The sequence below is a fragment of the Ambystoma mexicanum genome, chromosome 5p, assembly GCF_040938575.1.
Source record: "Ambystoma mexicanum isolate Mex_15411 chromosome 5p, UKY_AmexF1_1, whole genome shotgun sequence".
NCBI classification, from domain to species: domain Eukaryota; kingdom Metazoa; phylum Chordata; class Amphibia; order Caudata; family Ambystomatidae; genus Ambystoma; species Ambystoma mexicanum.
The window spans coordinates 1,367,310,324-1,367,332,410 of record NC_090930.1 but is presented as its reverse complement, the minus strand read 5'-3'; the positions used below and the strand labels follow the sequence as shown (position 1 = coordinate 1,367,332,410).

Here is a 22,087-nt window from a genome sequence, read left to right as displayed (position 1 = left end):
ATATATTCATACATTGTGGATTTTATTATATTTTAAATTGTTTGTATTTGAATTATAAGGTGTGATTTTAACACACAACATCAAGCACTTTAACTTCTTTCAAAATATGCCCTTATAACAATTTAAAAAGGCATTCCTCAGTATATTTATGTACAGCGGAATCGACTGGTGTATGACAGAAACACACCATAGAGGCGCCCACAAGGGTTACATACAGCCTGAAGTCACAGCACATGGGCGCCCGCGAGGGTAACATACTGCCCATTTGTGCTGTATTAGATCAATTTATGTGCTTTAGTATAAATATTTTTGATACTTTTGATATATATTAATGACAGTTCTATGCCCCTCTTTCCCCTCCCTTCTTTACCTCTTTCAACGTTTTTTAGCGTTTTTTAGCACTTTTCAGCGTTTCTCAGCAAATTTCTGTGGAGTTGATGCAATCTGAGTATGATAGAACATACCATAGAGGCACCCGCAAGGGTTACATACAGCCCCAAGGTCAAATTACCAACTACTTGTGATTTTGCAATATGCACTTTATATTATGCACTTTATTGATAGCACTCAGCACTTTGTCAATTAATAGTCCTTTAATGTTTACATAGCACACAGCACTTTATTACCTATGAAACATCTGCAAATTTCAATTTTGATGTCTGCAACATGTATTTTGTAATCTTTTTTGACACCACATTTCAGTTCATGGTAAGACACTGTCGGCCCACTAGGGCTGAATTAAACAAGCCTAGTACAATAGAAGACGATGTACAATCGTTTTTTAATTTCGTTGGCATTGGCGAAAACTAGGGTGAAAATATATCATTTGATACCAGTAATTTCGGGCAAATTGTCCATCCCCAACCCACATGGGATAATTGGTTTGATATGACAAAAGTGTTTCGAATTACTATAGTGCCTCTAAAAACAACGTGTCTTTCATGAATGCACTGAAATGGGTGGTCATGCAAGTTCCAACATGGCTGCATTCCTGTCTACCACTTGTTACTTTACTTAAGTGCAAAACATTGAAAAAGGACATACACTTTTTTCTATAACACTACAGTCCTCTCTCTGTGTCACATACCAGACGAAGCCCGAGTAGGGTGAAACGCGTCGTTCCTTTCTTGCATCCAAGACCGTTGCTGCCTCCTTTGTCCATGTATTTCAAATAATAAAGGACACTTTGACTGTACGGTACACAAGCCTGTGTGTGGATTTGTTGGAGACATCCAGTCTATCGCATTTAACACAGCCGGAGTGCCGATGTAATTCGGATTGGTTTCCAGTCCATCCTCTCTTTTTTACATATATATATATATATACATACACATACATATATACACATACATATACACATACATACATATACACATACATACATATATACACATACATATATACACACACATATATATACACACATATATATACACACACACATATACATACATATATATACATACATATATATACATATACATACATATATATATACATACATATATATACATATACATACATACATATATACATACATACATATATATATATATACATACATATATATATATATACATACATATAGTCAATTGTGAAAAGGTCAATTGTGACCCTTTAAATTTGGTCAATTGTTCATTCGAACAATTGTAAATTAACAATTTGGGTAATACCCTGGGGGAAGGTCAGGAAGGGGAGAATACCTCTGAGAGGTAAAGTTGAAAGTGAGCCTTCTTGGCAAGGTCAGCGATGTGAGGTGAGACGGAGAGAGAGAGAGAGAGAGGAGTCGACGAGAACTCCCAGGTGTTTTGCCTCACAAGAATGTGAGGGGAGGGGGGCCCAAGGAGAGCGGGTTTCACTACCTCAAAGAAAACAAGTGAAATTGTTAGAATGTCCAAAACTAAAAAGTCTGTCACTGTGCGGGTCATCCGCGCTTGCTGGCTCTCCGTCGAATGGCACAAAGTCATCGGCTTTGTCATTGTCCGTCGCCGAATCCGTCTACGTAGCAGAATCCCCCGTTGGGGTCAAAACCAGAAGGTGGTGGAAGAAGTGGAGTTGGTGTCTGTTGGTGCCTCAGATCCACAGTGTCGTTTGACTTTGTGATCGGAGGGATATGGACGGCATGAAAGGGAAGAGGCGAGAGGAGGGACCACATGAGAGAGAGCACCAGATCGAAGGAAGACCACCTGAGAGGGGGTACCAACCGACCAAGCTGCGAGGTCGGGAGAGCACAGTCCAGATAATTAACAGTCTTGGGACCCCGGAAGAAGGCATTAAGAGAGACATGGACGAAAGGACTACGGCTGACACCACTAACATGAGTATAGGATACGCGGAAAGAGTTCCAGCGAACGGAGAAACCGGAACGGAGGCGATTGGGCCGTCCTTACCGGACAACCGCTGGCTTACCGGGGCGGGGTTCCGCTCCGACTGCAGCATGGACCGTGGCAAGCCGAACGCCTTCACAGGCAGACGCCGGCTTCCCACGCAGTTCCTTTCACAACACGGTCAAGGCCGTACCCAGTGACGCGGAAGGCAGAGAACCGCTTCCGAGTTCACTGCCAACACTCACCTTCAGAAAGCGTCACAGGGACCTCGAGGGTGCCAGACCTCTTCAAGACGGGGGTTCCTCGCGGGGACCCGGAATTGGCGGGCCGGGCAGGCAACCCTCCTTCAACCAAGATAAAGGGGGCGGGGTTTATGGGGATATTTATAGAGAACCAAGCCAAGTCCGTGCTGATTGGCTACCTGGACCCCAACCCCTATATAAGGTAAAAACAAATGATGGACTGTGTGTCTCTTTGCCATTCTCTTCTAGGACTTCAAGAGAGAGAGAGAGCTGTGCCTGAGACGCTGTGGGCTTACGAGGACTAGCTGCAAGGTCGAGAAGCCACATCCATATACCAAGAAAAAGAAGAAGCATTCTTGAACTTTTTGTTCCTTTTGGGTTCCTGTATCCTGAATAAGGGTTTTACTTAAGTTCCACTTCTGGCTGCCTGTCCCTCATTCACAGACTTATGTTTGCAACTATAAGGACTTGTTGAAAGCAGCTGTGGAGGACATCTGGACGGAGCAGGGCCCGGTATGGGTGACAATCTCTGTTGAATTTCTGATACCAGTGTGTGCTGCGTGGTCAGAATGTCCAACGAAACGTCCCTGGGTTGGGTGTAGAAGGAATGAGCTAGCGATGTTTCCGGGCTGGTACCCCTCTTCTGGAGAGGTAGGCGATAGGGTTCACTCTGCGGCAACCCACCCTCCAACAAGGGCCCCTGACCCCCTTCGTGGTCTGAATAGTAGCCTTCGGGCAGGTTGTCATCCTCATCGGGGATAGTATAAACGTACCCCGGCACACTTGGCTTAACTCTGTGTTCTGTTCCCTTCCTACGGGTCATCAAAGCCCTGCTGTCCCCTTTCCGGGGTCTTTGCCAAAGCTGTGACAGTTACCTCATGCCGTGCCAGTAAGGACACCCGCAGAGTAGCTGTCACTGTGGGCACCACCTTCATGGCCTGCTCCCCATTCGAAGTAGTAGTGGTCATTGACGAGGCCGTCAATGGGGTCATCAACAAGGTGGCAACAGCAGTCGTCATCGATGTGGACATTGATAACGCCGTTAATGATGGTGTTGTCTTGGCTGTTTGAGATGTCGATGGAGGCAGAGAAGGGCCCACATAGGATTTCTCCTTTGTCACCTTGTCCACTGACAGCAAGCTGCGTTTCGAAGGGGTCAAGGACTTTCTCTTTGAGTGTGCCAGCCTTACCAGCAGGCTCACCATGGATGTGGTCGGAGATGGCGACCTTGTCCTTCCCCAGCCAGGTCCCGCAGCAGCGGCAAACCCAGTGGGATCCGTGGCATGCAGCCTTGCCTTCTTTTGGACAACCGCGGGTGGGGCGTCCTCAAAAGACCGTGAACTGTTATATGAGGGTGTTCGATGGTTGGACCAGCCGGTCCTGGGAGAAGCGTGCTCATGCTCAGAGGCCGAGTCAAAGGCCTTTCCCGATTGTAACCACGCCGCCAGGCTGCTGTAGCGGCCCTTCTTGGTCTTTTTTCGAATAACCACGACAGACCTCGCATCCCTCCTCATCATTTTCCGGATGCAGGCAGTAAACATATTTGTGGCATCGATCCTCCATGAACACGTTCCTTAGTTCACATTTCTCCTTGGTCATGGTCGAAAAGGCACGAAGTAGGCCCAAACCTGGGCCTTGCAATGAAAGATCCTCGAAGTAGATCTTCACCAACAGCGGATGCCCGGTGCTGGTAGTCGGCCTACAGTTGAACGATAAGTCCAAAATAGGTTAAAAACTTCCAAATTTTACCAAAAAATCAAAATATATGGAAAAATGCTTAGAGAGCACTACGAGGACTCCCAACACTGAAGCGTACAGTAAAAAACTGAAGATGGCCACCAGGGGTAGAGCTTAGGGTGAGGACTGCCATTGGATGGGGGAGGTATGACCCAGAGGACAGTGATTGGTTTAGAGGAGAAATACAGTTTTCAAGCGAAAGTGAAACAGTTTTTTCTTTTACCGAAGATTCCCAGCCTGACAACAAGGACTATTCATGAGCATGTGAATCCATGCCAGACCCCATGCTGGAGGATTATGCCCTGTTCCTGAGGCCGAGCGGTTTTCCCTGTTCGGCCCAAGCTGATTTTCGTCTCCTCAGCAGGCGGGGTTGCACACTCGCTACGCAAATGGTACTTTTGTTTTTTTCCCTAAATAGGGTTAGGCGGGAAGAGTCTCCCCGACGTCATGAGCTTGCTGTAGATGTAACAAGGGGCCTCCAACACGTAGCACCCAACACAGCCACAGGTGTTGTAACATCTTATCTCAACTGGGTTGTCGGGTCTATGGCGTCAGGAACACCTGAATGAACCAATATGTGCACTTGACCACTCTTTGAGCAGCGGCTCCGGCCATAGGCAGGCTTAATAGTACCAAATAATGTTGATGCAAAACTGCACTGTGCAAGATCATAGTCAAAAGGCACTATTGTTAGGACACAACCATATCAGAGGTGGTCATTATGGTTCAAGTGGAAACGACAGCATTCGACTTGCAGGCCACTTCTCCCAAAATGGCTGTGTTCTGTCCCGTTGACTGGAATCACACAGAACGGTCTAGTTGTTTTCCAAGATGGCGCTCCCCAGACGCCAGTAGCAGCACTAGAACCTCAGAGCTTGGGCTCTTAAAGGAACCTGTAGACGGTAAGCAGATGCATCGCTTCTATTTTTTTTTAAGCCTTGTAACGCTCTAATCATTTCTGTGATCTCCCTCTCTCCCTTTTTTGGAACCAGAGCCTGTGCCACTCTCCTCGCCTTTGGTCCCTCTATCTTCTTGGATTCCCATACCTCCACCTTCTGTTGGCGGCTTTCCTTTCTCCCCCCCCCACCCCCTTGGTTTCTCTCCAGTTTTTTCCTCCCTGTTTTTCTCTCTACTTACCTCTCTGGACTCCCATCTCATTTTACTACAACCACAGCGCAGTTCCAGTGTTTCGGATCCCATCTGGGATTCTCGTTCACCATCCTTGAAGTCTTCATTTAGCAAATCTTTGTACAACAGGGTTTTTTCTGCCCCTCAAGGGTTTTTCCCTGCTGGCGTCCCAGTGAATTCTCAAGGTCATTGTTCCACTGAGGACCTTGAGGGTTTCTCGGCTGTTAAGCACTCTCAACAGTTTTGCGCACTGAAGACAAGGTCAGTGCTTACTCATTAATATAACTATAACCATTCGGGTTGTGTCTCTGTTCTTAATTTGTTAGCCCTCAATACCGAAGGGCTGCCTTAGCATATAAAGCATAAGGCAGTCGCTATATTTTAAATAGATAGCAAGGAACGGGAGGGAGGCAGTTACTCTTGTTTACAGCATGGGAAGGATCAGCAGGTACAGCTTATGCTCACTACAAGCTGACCCGCCAGGTACACCTCCGGCCACAGCACACTCATCACTCACCGACTCGCACCCTGAAGACCCCCTAACACTGAGGTTTTCCCAGCTCCAACGCACTCTGTATCCCACGCAATGATCCGTGACCCCAGGTTCGGTGCACTCACCAGGCTCGCTCTCTGTCAGTGAGGTAACTAACCAGCCAATAACCAGAGCGAATGTCTCCCTGTATCAGCGATATCGCCGAGCTTCGGTCGAACCGGCTCTCTTCCACCCGACACAGCAGCAGCTGGATGTGGCAGGACGCCAGCTCTCTCAGTCCTGTGAGCCCCTGTGAGTTAGAGGAATGGCCCTAAGAACATACAAGAAACATGCCAAACTGCACTCAGAGGAAAGGAGTTGATTTAAACCATTCTTGCCTGATTAGTGGCCTCCCCACAATGCTGTGGTCCAATTTGAAATCTCTGTCCTTTCACATAAATTCACGTGTGCCTGCTGGTCCGCTTTGTTCTTATCTATGAAGGCTCTCCCAGCATGTACCAAAATTGTTTATTGGTTGCTGTGGTGATTCAACATGGCCGCCATGCTCCTGCATGCTTGCGGGTCCTTCTCTCTACCCCGCAGCTTCCCTTGATTATCTTCGGAAAGCCATGCTCGCGTACCAGATCCCATTCGGGCTGAGCATCCCTCAGGCAGTTGTCCTCCCGTGCAGAGCCACCACACACACTGCTCTTGCAGCAGCGATTCCTTTACTGGCACTGGCAACAAGCAAGGACAACATGCAGTGGTTCCCAGCCAGCAATTAAAGGGCCACTGTGCCGACTGCACGACCCCACATTTCTGCAAGTCTCCAGACTTCAACGATGCAGCTCGCTAGCAGGTACTAGCAGTTATTCTCTTTTGCAGATAGCCCACCAACCTGTTAACAGCCGCACCGACAGCCCAAGTGGGCTATGCAAATTCAGTCCCACGCATGCTGACTGACATGCAGCAGCAAGCCTCCTGCACTGCTAAGCCAGCGACCATCAGTTCCCCAATAAAGTTAACTTGCAGCAGGGGGGTGAAGCAGAGAAAGAGACCGCCCCCCTGTGCAACCCATATACTAAGGCCCCCAGGGGCCTGTGATATCACCTGGCTGGAGATGCAAAGTTCCCTTCCCCCTCAAATCAGGGCCTCCTACCCTTCCTGTCCCGCCAGCCCCATTTGGCCTGAGCATCCTCTTCCTCCTGGATCATCATCACTGTGACCCCGGCTTCCTGCTCCTTCTCTTAAGGGGAAGGCTTACCCAGTGTATCTGAGGGAGCCGCACTGCAGAGCCTGGCGGTGCAGGAGGCACGGGACTCTGGCATTCTTGCTTGCTTCTTACATAATCTGTGGTCCCCCCCATACAGCTTTCTTTCACTGCTGCCGGTCTCGCTTTGCATCTCCAGACCCATCCGTGTCATTGCTACCAGATTCCACTAACCTCTTCCAGCCCAGTGTACTTTTCTCTCTTCTATGGGAGTGAAGTGGATTTTATAATCATTGGGGAAATTTTGTTGATTGCACTGGGTACTGTATTTTTCCAGCGTGGCATGTCCGAGACTCCTTCTGCCATCCCCTTAACTTTCAACTCTCCTTACTTGTTCATTGGAGCCAGACTTAGTTTGAGGGGTGCCGGTTTCCTTGTTCTTTGCGCCTCTTCTCACATGGCTCTCCACTGTTGCGCACCTTCCTGCAAGCCTTACCTTGCCGGTTCGAGCTTCACAAGGTGTCCTGGTTCCACAAATCCTCCTGAACTAGGCGATTTGGGGTGACGTAAACTGAACAGCAGACATTTTCCATGTGCCCCCCTGGTGTTCATCTCAACTCCACTTTTTAATAATTCTTTTGTAATGATGGATGTTCTAAGCCTTGTGAGGAGTGTGGCTGAGGGCAAAAAATCTGTAGTTGTTAACGTCATACATTGGGCTCTTTATCAATCATTCAGATGATATTATCGATGTATACAAATCCCAAGTAGTGGTGAGCGAAAATCCCACTGGCAAAACAGAATTAGCGAAATTTGCCAACAATTCCATTCCGCCGACTGGGCAATTTCCCACCTTTGCTGCTCCACCTTTGGCAGGTTTTTTTATGTTGCGGAAATAACATTTTTGCCTGAAATTTTGTTTTTTTGTGTAGTCCAAAAAACGAAATTTAAAAGGAGCGAAACACCTCTTTCAAGACCAAAATTGAATTTAACAAAAGAAGACATTTTGTGCAGGAAAACTGTGAAATTGGTGGATTGCGCAAAATTGATTTCCAGTGGAATGGAATTAGCCATCTTTGACTAAATGCCTAAAGAGAGGACTACCAATACCCTGCTCTGAAGCTACACGGTCATGCTGGCTGAAATTCTGCAATTCATGCTGACCCCTTAACTTCAGCTAGGAAATCTCTTTGTAACTCTGCTGACATACCGGAGTTGAACACAATATCTTGGAACATTGCAGGCTTAAAGAATAAAATAGCAGCTTTAAATTGGCATTGATTTTATGGCCACCAGCAAATTATATAACAAGAGACATGGTCAATCGACTGGCCTCATAAAAGCAAGATTTATTTGTTTTTCTATTAGTGCAACAAAAAGCCCTAAAGGCTGCACTAGCGATGGCTTGTTAGCATGGATTGTCAAAAAACTAAATACAAATATCAAAATGATAAATACCAAGATCACTGAACTCATGTTTCTTAAGATGAGCTTCCCCATCTGGCATATGCCATTGTTTAACATTTATATAAGACCTCACAAGCATGGATTTAGTTTATCTGCTTTAAACAAATTCAAACGAATGAATCGGCTTGATATAATAGACAACAATACAGACCTTACCCCTGTTAGGCAGAAACCTGTGCAGTTCCCTTAGGGACCACTGCAAAAGATTTAAGACTATAGGTGTTAGCAGTAAACCCACTTGGTAGCAGTCTGTAGCACCCAGATTTACCTGGTAGCTGTGGCTGAGCAGTCAGACTTCCCTCAAGAAGAGTTAGGCAGTATGCAAAGTATACTCAATAGGCACTCAGATACAATAATACAAGCAAACACTGACCAGAGCTTTGGTATCAAAGTATATAATTATGTATTTATAAACACACAGTTGAAACACTCCAGCACTCTTATTGTAAAATATTCTAAACACAGTTACTATTATGATATATACACCCCTTTTTCCCTTATTAGAAAATCACAGTAAGACACCACTTATTTTCATACAGAGGTGAGCGCTTAACTAGATTGCGCTATACTAAGGTTGTGAAAAAGGGAGGGAAAAAGACAGAATTTGCAGGATTACACCACTCTACTATTCAGGAACACTATTAGCAAGGCAGAGAGCAAAAAGTCACTGGTGAGCCAAAGTCCAAAGGCTGGGCCCACTCTTAGAGAGAGCAGAGCACAAATGCGCCCAAGATCACACAGTTACACTAGGCTTAGAAAGTCTTGCAGAGGGTTCAGAGAAGAGTTTAGAGAGGCTTAGAAAAGTTTAGCCAGCGTGTCCCAGGCTAACCCAGGTTCGAAAGCCGGGGGCTAAATCTACCCCGTACAGTCGGTTGCAAGGGAAGCCAGGCGGGACACGGTACCTTAAGTGGGAAGGATCCTCCAGCGGTGGCAGTTGTTCCTGGTAGTGGTTGCAAGTTGCGGCGTCGTCCAGGGGAAGAGAAGATCTTGACGTGGAGGAAAGATGCAGGTCGTTGCACTACCAGGGCAGAAACCGGCCGCGGAGTTTTCCGGTAAAAGGTGGTACCTTTATCTCGCGGTCATGGTAAAACGTGGTATCCCGGTTGCCGGGGTGCTTAGCATGGGCAAGGCGGCCATGAGATACGTCGGGAAAGCGAAAAGACGGTGAAACTGGTTATCCCCACCAGTCAAAGGAAGAAGACTCTCCGGCGGGAGATCTCCTCTGTCGTTGGGAAAAGTGGTGAGACGGTCCAGCAGGGCTCCACCGGTCGTGGTGTCGTGGCAGGTCGGCTCAGCTTCTCCCTCGTCGGATTCTTAGGTCCTGTGGCGACTTCTGAAGTTCCAGTCCCCAAAGCCCTGCTTTTATGCAGCAAACCCCCATTCACTCAGCCTAGCTGTCACTCAAACATGCTAAGTGGTGAGCCGGCTGGCTCACCACTTGGGCCAATCAGGACGGAGTGCGACTTGAGTTGCCTAGGCAACTCAGTCCAGGATGCCTAAATTCCCCTCCACCCCTCCTAAGTACCCCAGACAGAGTGGCACCACTTTGTAGGGCTTCTGTGGAGAAGCCCGCCAAAAAGTGGAACAAAGGGCTCGACTTGGGTTGGATTCACAGAAGAGAACACAAACGCCATTTTAGAATCAAGTTTTGGCAAAAAATACCAACCGGAGAATTAATTTTAATTAAATAAACTGGCGGTATGTTGGAGGCTACCTTAAATAATTAATTAAAGATAGTAGCCTAAAACAATGGGAAATCCCATAGGAAATATTCACGGTTGAATATAAAAAGTAGTATCCACTGCCACCAGCCAAAACTCGACCAGTGGGGACAGAGACGTGCCCCCTCGACTAACAGACCCTGGGGCAATCGAATTGCCCCAGCCAGTAAGTCCACAATATGATGGTTTGTACTGGTTCTGTTCAGAATTTAAGACTAGTAAAGTCAATGGTGACTTTACATGCTCTGGGAGACAGTAGTCAGTCCCAGGGTATGGGGTCTATACTGGGGGGTCACTATGACACCCCTGTGTTACTGCACGGGGGGTGCTGTGTAACACACATCACAAAAACACATGAAACCCTATGGAGTAAAAGACCCCATAGCCCATTAAACACATCTAGATTCAAAGAAACACACTCAAATCATGTCCAAGAGTGAGGGTAAAAGTCTCTGACTCTTGGCAGGAGAAAAAAATAAACACCAAAAATCCAGCAAAGCTGCTGGGGGACTCACTAGGTTAGGAAATTCAGCCTAAACAGAGAATTCTCCCTAACAACCCCAGAGGACCTTGGTGGGCGATTTTAAGAAACAAATCAAACCCTTTGAGGCAATAGTCTGAATGCAGACGATTTCTGGGGAATCCTGGATTTGCACTGCCCCCCCAAATGAAAATGTAATCATGCTTGTGAAATAGCTGTTCTTTTATATGCTCTGGGTCCAAGAGGTTGCAATGGACAGTTAGCATGTGATCACCTAGCAGCGCCAACCTTTAGAAGAGGTCCACAAAGCAGCCACATTGCATATTTACGGAGGTAACAAAATGGTCCATTGGCAATGAAAAGGCGGACAAATTTGATAAATCAGAGACTTTAAAATGAGCCTCACTGCATAAAGATTCACAAAACCTCTGACACCTCATCTCTGACTTGCGATCTAATAACCCAGCTGCCAATCATGAAATTAAAACATTCATCAGTAAGGACAGATGGTGGGCACATTTTAACAACATGTACAAATCTTAAATAATTCCATAAGTAAGGCAGCAATACCCACATAAATTAATTGAAATGACTGAAGTCCAATAGGCACGAACATCTCAAAAAAGGGCAAAGCATCCAGCCTGTTCAGAGCTACTATCCATCTCTTTAAAGAAGAACCTCACCTATGGACACCTTCCTTGACCTGGTGCTTTAACAACCTACATAACGCATGTCTGTGTTGTCGCTACCAGCTGGTTGAAACATTCCCAATATTTAAAAAAGGTGACTGGCGGGGTGCACTCGAGAGCCGGATGAAGATGGTAGCTCCTGAACAGGGAAGAAGGCTGTGCCGTGCCATGACTGCCTGTGCAAGCTAAAGGGCCAGCCTGGGATACATGTAAACCTATTTTTTACTAGCTGAGTTTGTTTATTCACCGGGGATGTGGGGAATTTTGGATTTGGTTAATACACAACAATGCCTTGTTAGAGAAAATAGGCATTACGCATCCATTACACCGGGACATGAAAGTCACATAAGAAAGGATAAGGGATGTAAAGAGTAAATTAGACATTTTGCACCTACAAATAGAAAATGTTAACACAGAGAACCAACCAAGGTTCCCAAGTTATAGAACATGAAAAAATTATTGAACAGCAGAATGTTACTTAAACGAAATGTACCCAGTTTTACAACAGAGTATTGCACACAAAAGTGTCCTTGAATGTATTCCCGGTGGCACAGTACGCTCACAGTTGGACAGACGTTCCATAAAATATTGTCCTTTATGTACTTTAGTTGTAGAACCAGCACTGTATTTTTTGCTGGAATGCCAAAAATATGCTCCCCTAAGGAGGAGGTGGAACTATCAGACTCATCATTTCAAGATGTTTAGGTTTTATGCAAAATTACATATAATGAGGTCACATTTGCAGTTTAAAACTACCTTGCCAATGCGTGGAGATTATAATAAAATCAATCAGCATGTGATTTGTTGGAGGATATTACTATTTGATAAATGTATGTCCTTTTTACCGGTTTTCTTAGTTTTAACATTAATAAAGTATACAAATCTATTGATGTATCCATGAGGAATTTACATGATGCTTTTATGATTAACGTTTATGAATTGTGTAGAATTTTATGATGCACTTTTATTGGGCTAGTTCCCCCAAAAAAAGGATTTTCTGACTCTGATCGTGAAGTAGTGGAACAGTCTGACCCTTCTTCAATAAAGCCATTGTGTTCTCTCCTGTAACAACTTGCTCAAACGTTCACTGCCAAAGATGTGGGAATCCGGGCTGAATGGCTGGAATCTAGACAGTGATTTTCCTGCTGTTTTCAAATGCTGCAGTATCTCACGACACATCAGGCAATACTCCCACATTAGCTTACCCTCCTAAGGTTCATCTTTTGCACTGCTTAGGTCCTACAGTCCTGACTGGAGCCAAAGCTGGCATGCCTATAGGGTTTAGTATAGGAATCTCTTAATGCTCCTTTGCCATGGATCTGCCAACTTGAGGGTCTCATCTTGAGGGTCCTTCAACCTAGTTTTCATCTTTTGGCCTGGTTTTCCAATACTAGAAAGCCCTTGATTCCATAGAACCAGTTCTCTGACCAAATAAAACAAGGCAATGGAACAGACTTCTACATAAAAGTCCTGTTGGCCTCTTTAGCGTACCCAAACAATCTGCATGACATATTGGAATCATCCTCCTCTGAATCCCTCACCAGTGGCCTTAGTCGCCAGACATTTCTCCCAGGTACAGCCACTGAAAATGTGTCTGCATCATTCCACCTGTTTAGCTCTCTGCATTCTTTTTTTTTTCAGAGTCTTTGGTCGTCAAACTGGGGTGTTGATCTCCACTGTGGAAGGGGATTTCGTAATCTGCAGCTTGAAAAACATTTTTTTTGCAGTTCGACTGTGAACCTACTAGCATTTAACCTCTTTAATTTAACGTGGAATTGACCCCAGACTTAGGCTGTTAAAGGGGTCTATGTTTTATTTAAATGAAATTCTCAGTGGCGCTTCACTTCAACAAAATAACATTTTGGGGTTACTCCTCCCCCCCCACCCCCTCCAACACTCCCCTTTCACCGTCCTAGCTCTGGCCCCCACCTTTCCACCCCTAAAGCCTCAACCCCATAATATGCATATGCATCCGCACAAAATTATTTTGTCGAAGGGAAGTAGTACAAAGTATTTCATTTCGATAAAATGTTGGTACACCAGTAGGGGAGAAACTTCTAATTCATTAAAACTGTGACAAAGTATCCAAATGTTTATTTACCTCTGAAATTGTGTTGCCCATTTTAAGTGTTACTCTGTGTCTTTTAGAGACACTTTGCTGTTTTTAATATTTATCTCTGAGTTTTAGCACTTACCTGTAGTATACATTTCAACATAATGCACAACTTAATACAAAGAGTAGATCTAATAATTTACTTCATGGCTATTTCTTTATTATGTGCCAGTGGGCGTGCAAGCTGTACTTCATGGCCAGCCTTCTCCCCCCTCCTAAAAGGGAAGCTTGGCTGCTCAAGCATACTACCAGTGAGAGAGTCATGATAATATCAAGGTAAACCGTGCCAAGCACTACTGATTGGTTTTAATCCCTCACAGGAGGACTTGTAGAACATCTCCCCAACACTGGATATGGCCAATTAGGCACTGCCTAGTGGACGGGACTTCTCTGGGTCTGGCCCACTTAGGACATTTAATATTTAGTGTTTTATATAGCGCTTTAATCTAAAGCGCTTTACATAGGACATATTTACATACATTACTATTGCCCAATCGAAATTGGTACTCATTTATCAACCTCGGAAGGATGAAAGACTGAGTTGGTCTTGCCAGGATTCGAACCTGCGACCTGCAGGTCAAACACAGATCACAGCAATAAGCGTTTAACCCCCTGAGGTCTTACCGCTGAGGGAAGAGCCATTTTACCTGCTGGGGTGGGTAGGTGCTCTGGTCACTATATATCTACATGTTATTGATTATCTAAAACAATGTTATTTGTATTATTTTATACAAATTATTTGAAAATTCGCCCTTGATGAAGAGAGATTTTTTCGAAATGCGTTGGGCCTGATGAATAAATATGTAGTGTACAGAAAATGTACCGACTTAAGTTACATTTGTGATGCCATAACGTTTGGTTTATGAATTTACCTTCCTTTACTTACCGTTTAAACCCTACAAACATTATATAATTTCGAGAAATGTAATAATCTAACTTGTTGAAAAGTTTGGCTTTAGTTTTGGGCCTATGATAGTGTGCGGGGGACGGCAGTTTCCGATTTGGGAACTTGTTTCCTTTCCCATTCTTGCCAGAGTAGTCAGACAACTGAACTGTGACAGATATACCTTTTGTATAGTCTACTGCCTTACTCTTTGTGTGTATATAGCATGGGTTAATACAGAACATATTTATGTGAATATCCCGTCTGTCATCTTCGGTGAGTCCAAAGTTTCCTGAAAGTAGATTTAAGGTAGTCCGGGGAAGGCTACTCTCTTGGAAGCACTGACGGGAGGGTTACACACTAGCAGGTACTGGCTGCTCAGAGGTCAGTCTACCTTCAATGGCTCAAATCAATGCTTTATCTTTGATCCAAACAGCTTGTATAACCAAGAAAGACTATGATCTTGACATTCTTAAATAATGTTCCATGTGACAATGTCCCCTGAGAAAAAGTCACGAGGTAGTCACCCCTAAAAGCCTTCCCCCACATTCTAGGATGGGTACAATTATCTATTCTAACTCCAGTCCTAGAACATTTGGGGAAAGTGCTTGATTTCCGTGGAAGTGCACAATTGGGGAAATGTCACCTCCTGGCAACTTTTTCCCAGGCGAGTTTATTACTGGATACCCTAAATAATCATCTTACAAATCTATTTTAGGAGGAGTTTCGCCTAGAAGTCACCTCTTCAAATGCCAAACCAAGTCTTTTTCTAGTCGTGCTCCCAGAATGTGATAACTTTTGGTCTTGAATTAGTCCCCATTCGGTTATCTTCAGCAGACGACCTGAAAGCTATAGTTGTCAAAATAGTAAAGTGAGGTAAGTCAATACTTCAAGAGCGTAATGGTTTTAAGGAACTGCATAAATCCCTCAAAGGGTGGTGGTGTCAAAAAAAGTAAAATAAAATTACCCAAGTGACGAAGCAGTGTCCGACATCTTCTGGTAGCTGCTCATATTTCTCGAGTTCTTTCAGGAACATGCTATGAAGGAAGATACAAAAATAAACAGCCTTTTTAAACCGATGTATTCCTTCAAGAGGTCAAATATACAGACAATATGGATTAACATTCTAAAGTACCAGAACCTTGCCCCCAATGCAATGCCCCAGTGGCCCCCTGCTTGGCGGCTCTACATCCCACCCATGGAGCCACCCGCACTAGCACTTAGGCCTTTGCTCCCCTTGGCACTTCCCTCCCGAGCGCCCCACCAGCACTTGTCCATTCCTTGACCCCCACCCATCCCCGTCTCCTGTACTTCTTCACTGCACTTGCACGTCCCAATACCACAAGACCTAGAAAGATCAAGACTGTATTTTTAGTTTTTTGACGATGTTTTCTCTCTTGAGTGTTGAATTGAATTGATTATTTGTATAGCGCCTATACATAATGTGTTTCAAAACGCTTCAAGGAGGGAGGGAACATAGGAGAATACAGTTACATTCTTACATGTCCTTGAAACAATTCAGAATGTGAAAAATATCTATCTTAATCAGCCTGGTGACATTTCGGATAGTGCACGTGCAAGGAAACAATAAATTGGGGGGCGGGGATGAGATAAAAACAACTGGTTACATTACTATGCCTGACGAAAATTGATATAGTGCCGGAAAATTAACAAGGTGTGGGGGGAGTGGAGTGAGGGAGAAGGAGAGGAACAAAACAAACAACTATCATACTAGGTCTGACGGCGATTCAGAATAGTGCTGGAGGGGCAAGTGGGAGGAGAAGACAAGAAGGGAAGGGGGGGAGAGACAAATAAGCTGCTATCACAAGACAAATGAAAGCTTAAGTGCTAAAGGACAGAGATAGGCGGCTACAATTACTATGCCTGAACAGCAATTGAGGTAGTGCCGGAATTTAACAATTTAGCCTTGTGGCACTTTGAAACACAATTCTGCTGAATAAGTGCCTAACAAATTCTGAATCAAATAAATAAAAATAAATGTCCTATTTGCGCCAACTGAACGCTTATCAACACTAGTTTGCCATTGGCACCAATACATTGTTTATAAGAAAACAATAAATAAATACTTAAGGGCAAAGAGAAGGGAAACATACAGAAATAGTTTCTGAATTCCATTGAAAACAAACACGGTCCAGCTGACGGATCGAAAAATAGAAACATTGAGCAAATCAGCGATGCTTCTCATGTCTCTGAGGATTTGAGCATCAGACCAGTTCAGACATCAAAGGGCTGTACAAGTGCAACTTCTCCAAACATTCAACCAAAACATTGCAGTGTTATTTAAATGTCTAGGTGCAAATGCTCAAATACGCTAAGGGCCTGATTCATGGACGTGTTTTATAATGGTGCAATCCCACAGGAAAACGTTCCATGAATCAGGCCCAAAGAATTTCAAAAAAATAAATTCAGAATGCGCCTTTTATGCGCATTCGCCATTATAAAAAAAATGAATTCCAAAAATGTCAAATAGGGGAAGTGGGGGGTGTCCCCGCTTTCCTTGATCAACGTTATGGGAATTCTGGGGTTTCCCCACTTCCATAAAAAGGAAAGCTGGGGACAAAGTTAAAAAAAGAAAAAAGAAAAGAAACTGAGCCTGCAGCGGAAGTGCCGCCCCCCCCAGTGGTGGGAGGCGGAACTCACGTTGCAGGGAAAGAGCCACGGAGAAGGACAACAGGTAAGTGGGCAGCCGGAGATAAGTTTAAGGGGTAGTGGAATGGAGGATGGGGGGGATAGCGGGCGGGGTGATGTACGGGATTATTTCATGTCGTACATTTCGGATTCAAAATTTTCAGCTATGAAATAATCACGTATGACCAAAATGCTCATGATTTTGCCAGAGTTTACCTGATATGTTATCAATTTAACTAATATAAATCGTATCAAAGTTCAAAGAATTTAAACTAGAGCCTTGCAGACTACGACAGGTGAAAGATCACACATTTCTTGATCCTAAGGTTTGGATAGGTGAAGCAATGGTAAAGATTTATGGGTGGGCAGTAAATGGCAGCCTGTTTTATTCTCGTGAAAACTTGTGGAGCCGAGTTGAGGCTGAACGGCAGCACTCATTATTGGAAGTGATGTCCCTTGTCTGTGAACCGCAGAAACTGCCTGTGTGGCTGCCAAATCGGGACGTGCATATAAGCGTCCTTCAGGTCGAGGGAGCACAACCAATCTCCCTGACAGAGATTTTCCAACGATCTGCAGAAGGAGTTATTGTTATGACTGGTCTTGAGTGTGTGCAGAGTTTGAATAATGTCAGTGACTGAGTGATGTCAGGTGTAGAAGGTTACCCGATGGCAAGAGTTAGAACAGGCACCACGATATCGGAGCAATGGGAATTTAGCAAGGGCACTGGACAGGGCTGGTCTTGGAGCCGTTAGCAGTATACTTAAGGAAGAAATATCTTGAGGCGGGCATTAGTATTCGGTAGAGCACACACCTGATCTCATTATATGCGGACATGTTACTTTATTTACAACAACCAGAAACCAATTTACAAGATATATTAGATGTGTTCGAACGCTATGCAGATCTTTCGGGATTACAATAAATGTACAGAAGTCAAGCGCATTCCCCCTAGCAGGGTACACAGGAAGACCCCTAAGCGTGATGCTGAGGTTCCTGATTAAATGGGAAATGGATACATTTAGGTACCTGGGAGTTAACATTTGTCACAGTCCTAAAGTAGAACATGCACAGAATACGTTGAAAGCGTTGAACAAAATAATAGAGATCTCCATGAAGTTTTGGGTTAAGTTGCCACTTTCATTAATGGGAAGGGCGGCGTTGTTGAAAATGGTAGTGCTCCCGAGGCTGCTTCATTATTTCACAAACGTCCCATACAATATGCCCAGAGTCTTCTTTAGGATATTGAACACCATCTGCCAGAGTTTTCTATGGCATAATTCGAGGTGTAGAGTGTCGCTTGAGAAATTACAGAGACCATATGAATAAGGAGGGATAAAAGTGCTGGACTTTGAGAGATATTTTGTTGCGTGCCAATTGCAGTTTGTCACATACTGACTATCGGATTAACAGACCCAAGATACAAAATTATTACAACCAGCGTGCACCCCATTGTTTCTGAATGAGATGGTGTGGACCACGACAACACGGGTCCCCAAGCCCCCTCTGTTACTGAAGCTAGGCATGACACTGTGGCAGAGAGCCTGCCATTTCCTGGTTAAAGGTAAACCCTATTCACCCCAGATCCCACTGGTGACACTGAAGAGTGATGATGCGCAGCTTAGGCTGAATGTTAGGAAATATTGGGAGCCTAAAGGAGTGGCAACACTGGGCGATATAATGAAAGAGGGACGGCCGGGGACCTTTAATGAGGTCGCTTTTGAATCGGGGGTATTTGTATATGGTTTGCAGAAAATAAACCTTTACAAAAACAGTTACATTTAAGAAAAGACAAGAATAAAAGCATAAAATAAATACATAAATCGTATCAAATACCTTATGTGAGTTTGGAACAATTCTAAAGTGGTCATATCTTGTAGGATGTATGAAATCCACAAGTTTAAGATCAGCTGAAGAGATCAGCCTTAACCTTGGGATTTCATAAAACAAAGACCGAATATGTGATCTGTATAAAAATGATGGGCCCCCCCATGTTGCAGAGGTTATATAATAGAATGCTAGGTAGATCTGGAAGTGTTATTGTGCGCCAATTAATGTTCCTCAAATCACTGTCTTGTACATGTGTGGGGAGTGAGTTGACTATTTCCCATTGGGACACCATCTGCCTGTAACTAATTTCCTTTCTGTAATATTTGAGATTTACATGCCATGGGTTGCTCATTCTCTTTTTCTTGCTCAAGCCTAAGATTATAGTAGGAAGCTGCACAGGGTATGTTTGATTCCTGTTGCACTTACTTGTTAATGGCCAATGTTGTGAGTTGGAGCCAAGGGAGTGGGCTGGTTTCAAATCGGAAAGGCTTAGTAAAGACAAGTCTGGGAGTAACTCCATCATTGTTGTTTTTATAATATTTACCAAGTGTTGTTTAAGGGGATCTGTGTCCCCTCCCTCAGATACATGCAAAGGAGGGTTAAGAAGAGGCTCCGGACCCAATGCATGATCTATTATCTTGTTCACTGAAATTACTTTAGGCTCATTATAGACAGCTTTCTTTGGGGCTCCAGCTGTTTTAGATCAGCAACAGAATGTGGGGCCTGTTTTTCTATCATTGGCTGCAATGTCTATCCCGGTTTGTTAGATTGTGCTGATGTCATGGAAATAGTCGCTATCTGCCCCAGTATTTCGATGGGGATGATCTGTCGAGATGTGGATTTCTCTACTACCCGATAGAATGATGATAGTTGTGATTGCTTGGCTGATTTATTTTCTCCTGTTTCGATGCTGGAGGATGGGTCTACTTGTTCTTTATCTGCACCAACTCCGAAGGAGGAGATCCTAAATCATCCCCTTCTATTTTCTTTGTGGTTTTATTTTTATTTTTGATATTTTTTGTTTTTTTGTTTGTCCCTGCTATATTGTAAGTTGCTTTCTCAGTGTTGGCGTTATGAAGTTGCAGAGCCACACGGCTTTCTTCCTTGAGTTGGCTCAGATCTGAGAGAGCTACTTCCTTTAGCAGTGCAGTTTCATCTTTATTTTCTTTTTTGTAGTACTATTTGTCTTTTGAGGTTTCCGAAGCAGCCTATTTTTGGCCTTTTGTGCCAAGCGATTTTGGGGCCTAGAGAGTGAATACCCTTCAGAATCTGGTGTAGGTATCAGTGATGGCTCCTTTATATTAGCCTCATTTTATAGGATATCTGTGAGGGCCGAGGGACTGCCAGGAGAGTCATATTGGGGATTTTTCTTGTCTGGGGCCTGCTTAGTCTCCCCAGATAGTATGATCGAAGGCATATTGGCTAATAAGTTTGTAAATCCCTGTTCCAAGATTGCTACTTTCTGGGATAGTCCCTCTATAGCTTTTAGTATTTTGTCCGTCTCTGCTTCAGCCCTTAGTTGGGTGTTCCTTGCGACTATATCCGCAAAGGAGGATTTTTGCAAATAGTCCATTGTCACACCCGAGTTAGGGGATCCTAGCGCCCCGTGAAAGTTTGGGAGCCTTGAGATACTACCACCAAGTTTGGTATAGCAGGGACACATGGGTCAAAAAAATCTGTACCGCAGGCCCTGCCCAACAAGAAACCTTCCACCCTGTTTACCTTGGTTTATGTTTCTGAGGAAATTCGTTTAAGCTCTCTCATTTCCAGGTGGGTAAGCTTGTGGCCTTTATCTAGGAGATTTAGTATTCTCAAGATCACTGGCAGAGATTTTTCAAAATATTTGTTGCCATCCAGAATAGGTGAGCTAGTCCGGGAGACAATAGGAATGGATTCTTTTTTAATAGAAGGGAGCTGATCACCATCATCCATTTTACCCAAAATATTAGATGATTGCAGGGAAATAAGGTCATCATTAGGATTAAAAAATGCGTCTGTGTGTGAATGTATAAAAAGGGAGGCAGAGGTAGTGGAAATATAGCATTAGGGCCAAACACTCGATGAGTGGGTAAAGTACCTGTTGAAGGAAGGGTATTGAAAAGATGCACATTGTCAATGCCGTTTCTTGCAGCATTTACCGGAGTGGATGGAGCCAGAGATAGTCCTGTGCGCTTGCCAAGCTCTAGCTTAACTGCTTGTACCATCATTGAAACATCAGAGTTTACAGCATTGTTGTCAAATGAGCTGATGGAATTAGGATTTTCACGAACGCAGAGAAAACTAGTTTGTAATGGTATTGCTAGGTCGAAGAATGGTCAGGATGGAATAGATGCCAGATTGTCATCCTCATAGTCAGAGCCATTTATTTTAGAATGAATCTGGGTATGCATATGTGAAAGCACAACCTCCTGAATCATTTCTGACTTTTGTTTGGTTTAAAAATTTAGACGTTTCTTCACTATCCGGAACAGCCAGGGGATTAGAATTGGAAGTATTAACCTCAGCATCAGCCTCATTCTGTTGAGGAATGAACTGCTTAACTTCACTTGAATCCTCTTCCGAATAGGATAGATTATTTGCTATGGGTTGGCATATTTTTCCACTTCTTAAAAGAATTTCCATTATACTCTTAGGCGGGTTTAAATAGTACAGTTTTAACTGGGAATCGCCCAGTCAAGATACAATCACAGAGTTTGAAACAGAGTACAATTCTCTCAAGCCAGAACTATTAATTATACCCACAATCTCATACGAGATGCTGCACTAAAAGGCAACACTTAGACAGAGTATTACAGTATGGAAACCCAGGAATAACATACAAGTACTATTCCAAATGCTGCTACATGCAATTTACCTCTTGGCACAAAGGTTGCTTGTACATGTATAACCGTTAGATGAAATATGAATATCAGACATTGAGTGTAAGGAACGTTGATTGCCTGTGAAGGTGGACACAATCGAAGTAGAGGGTGAGGTCACAGTGGGAGTGGAAAGTACAGTAGTTCTGCATCCACGCCAGAGCCAATGCAGTGTGTTAGGCTGTCAAACAGCAAATGCTACTAACAGCCGTATATGCCACAGTTATATAGCCCAATCCTGTACACGTTATCTCAAAGCGCCCAAAAAAAGGATCAAGCTGTT

At 44.2% G+C, this 22,087-nt stretch overlaps 1 protein-coding gene across 1 annotated transcript in view; it reads right to left on the bottom strand.

Moving 5' to 3' along the window:
* TRIO (trio Rho guanine nucleotide exchange factor) overlaps positions 1-22,087 on the bottom strand; it is a 3,834,156-nt gene that overhangs the window by 895,777 nt on the left and 2,916,292 nt on the right. The window contains exon 26 of the mRNA XM_069613780.1: positions 15,438-15,507. Coding sequence (XP_069469881.1) covers positions 15,438-15,507 — 70 coding nt within the window. The remainder of the gene's footprint in view (positions 1-15,437; positions 15,508-22,087) is intronic.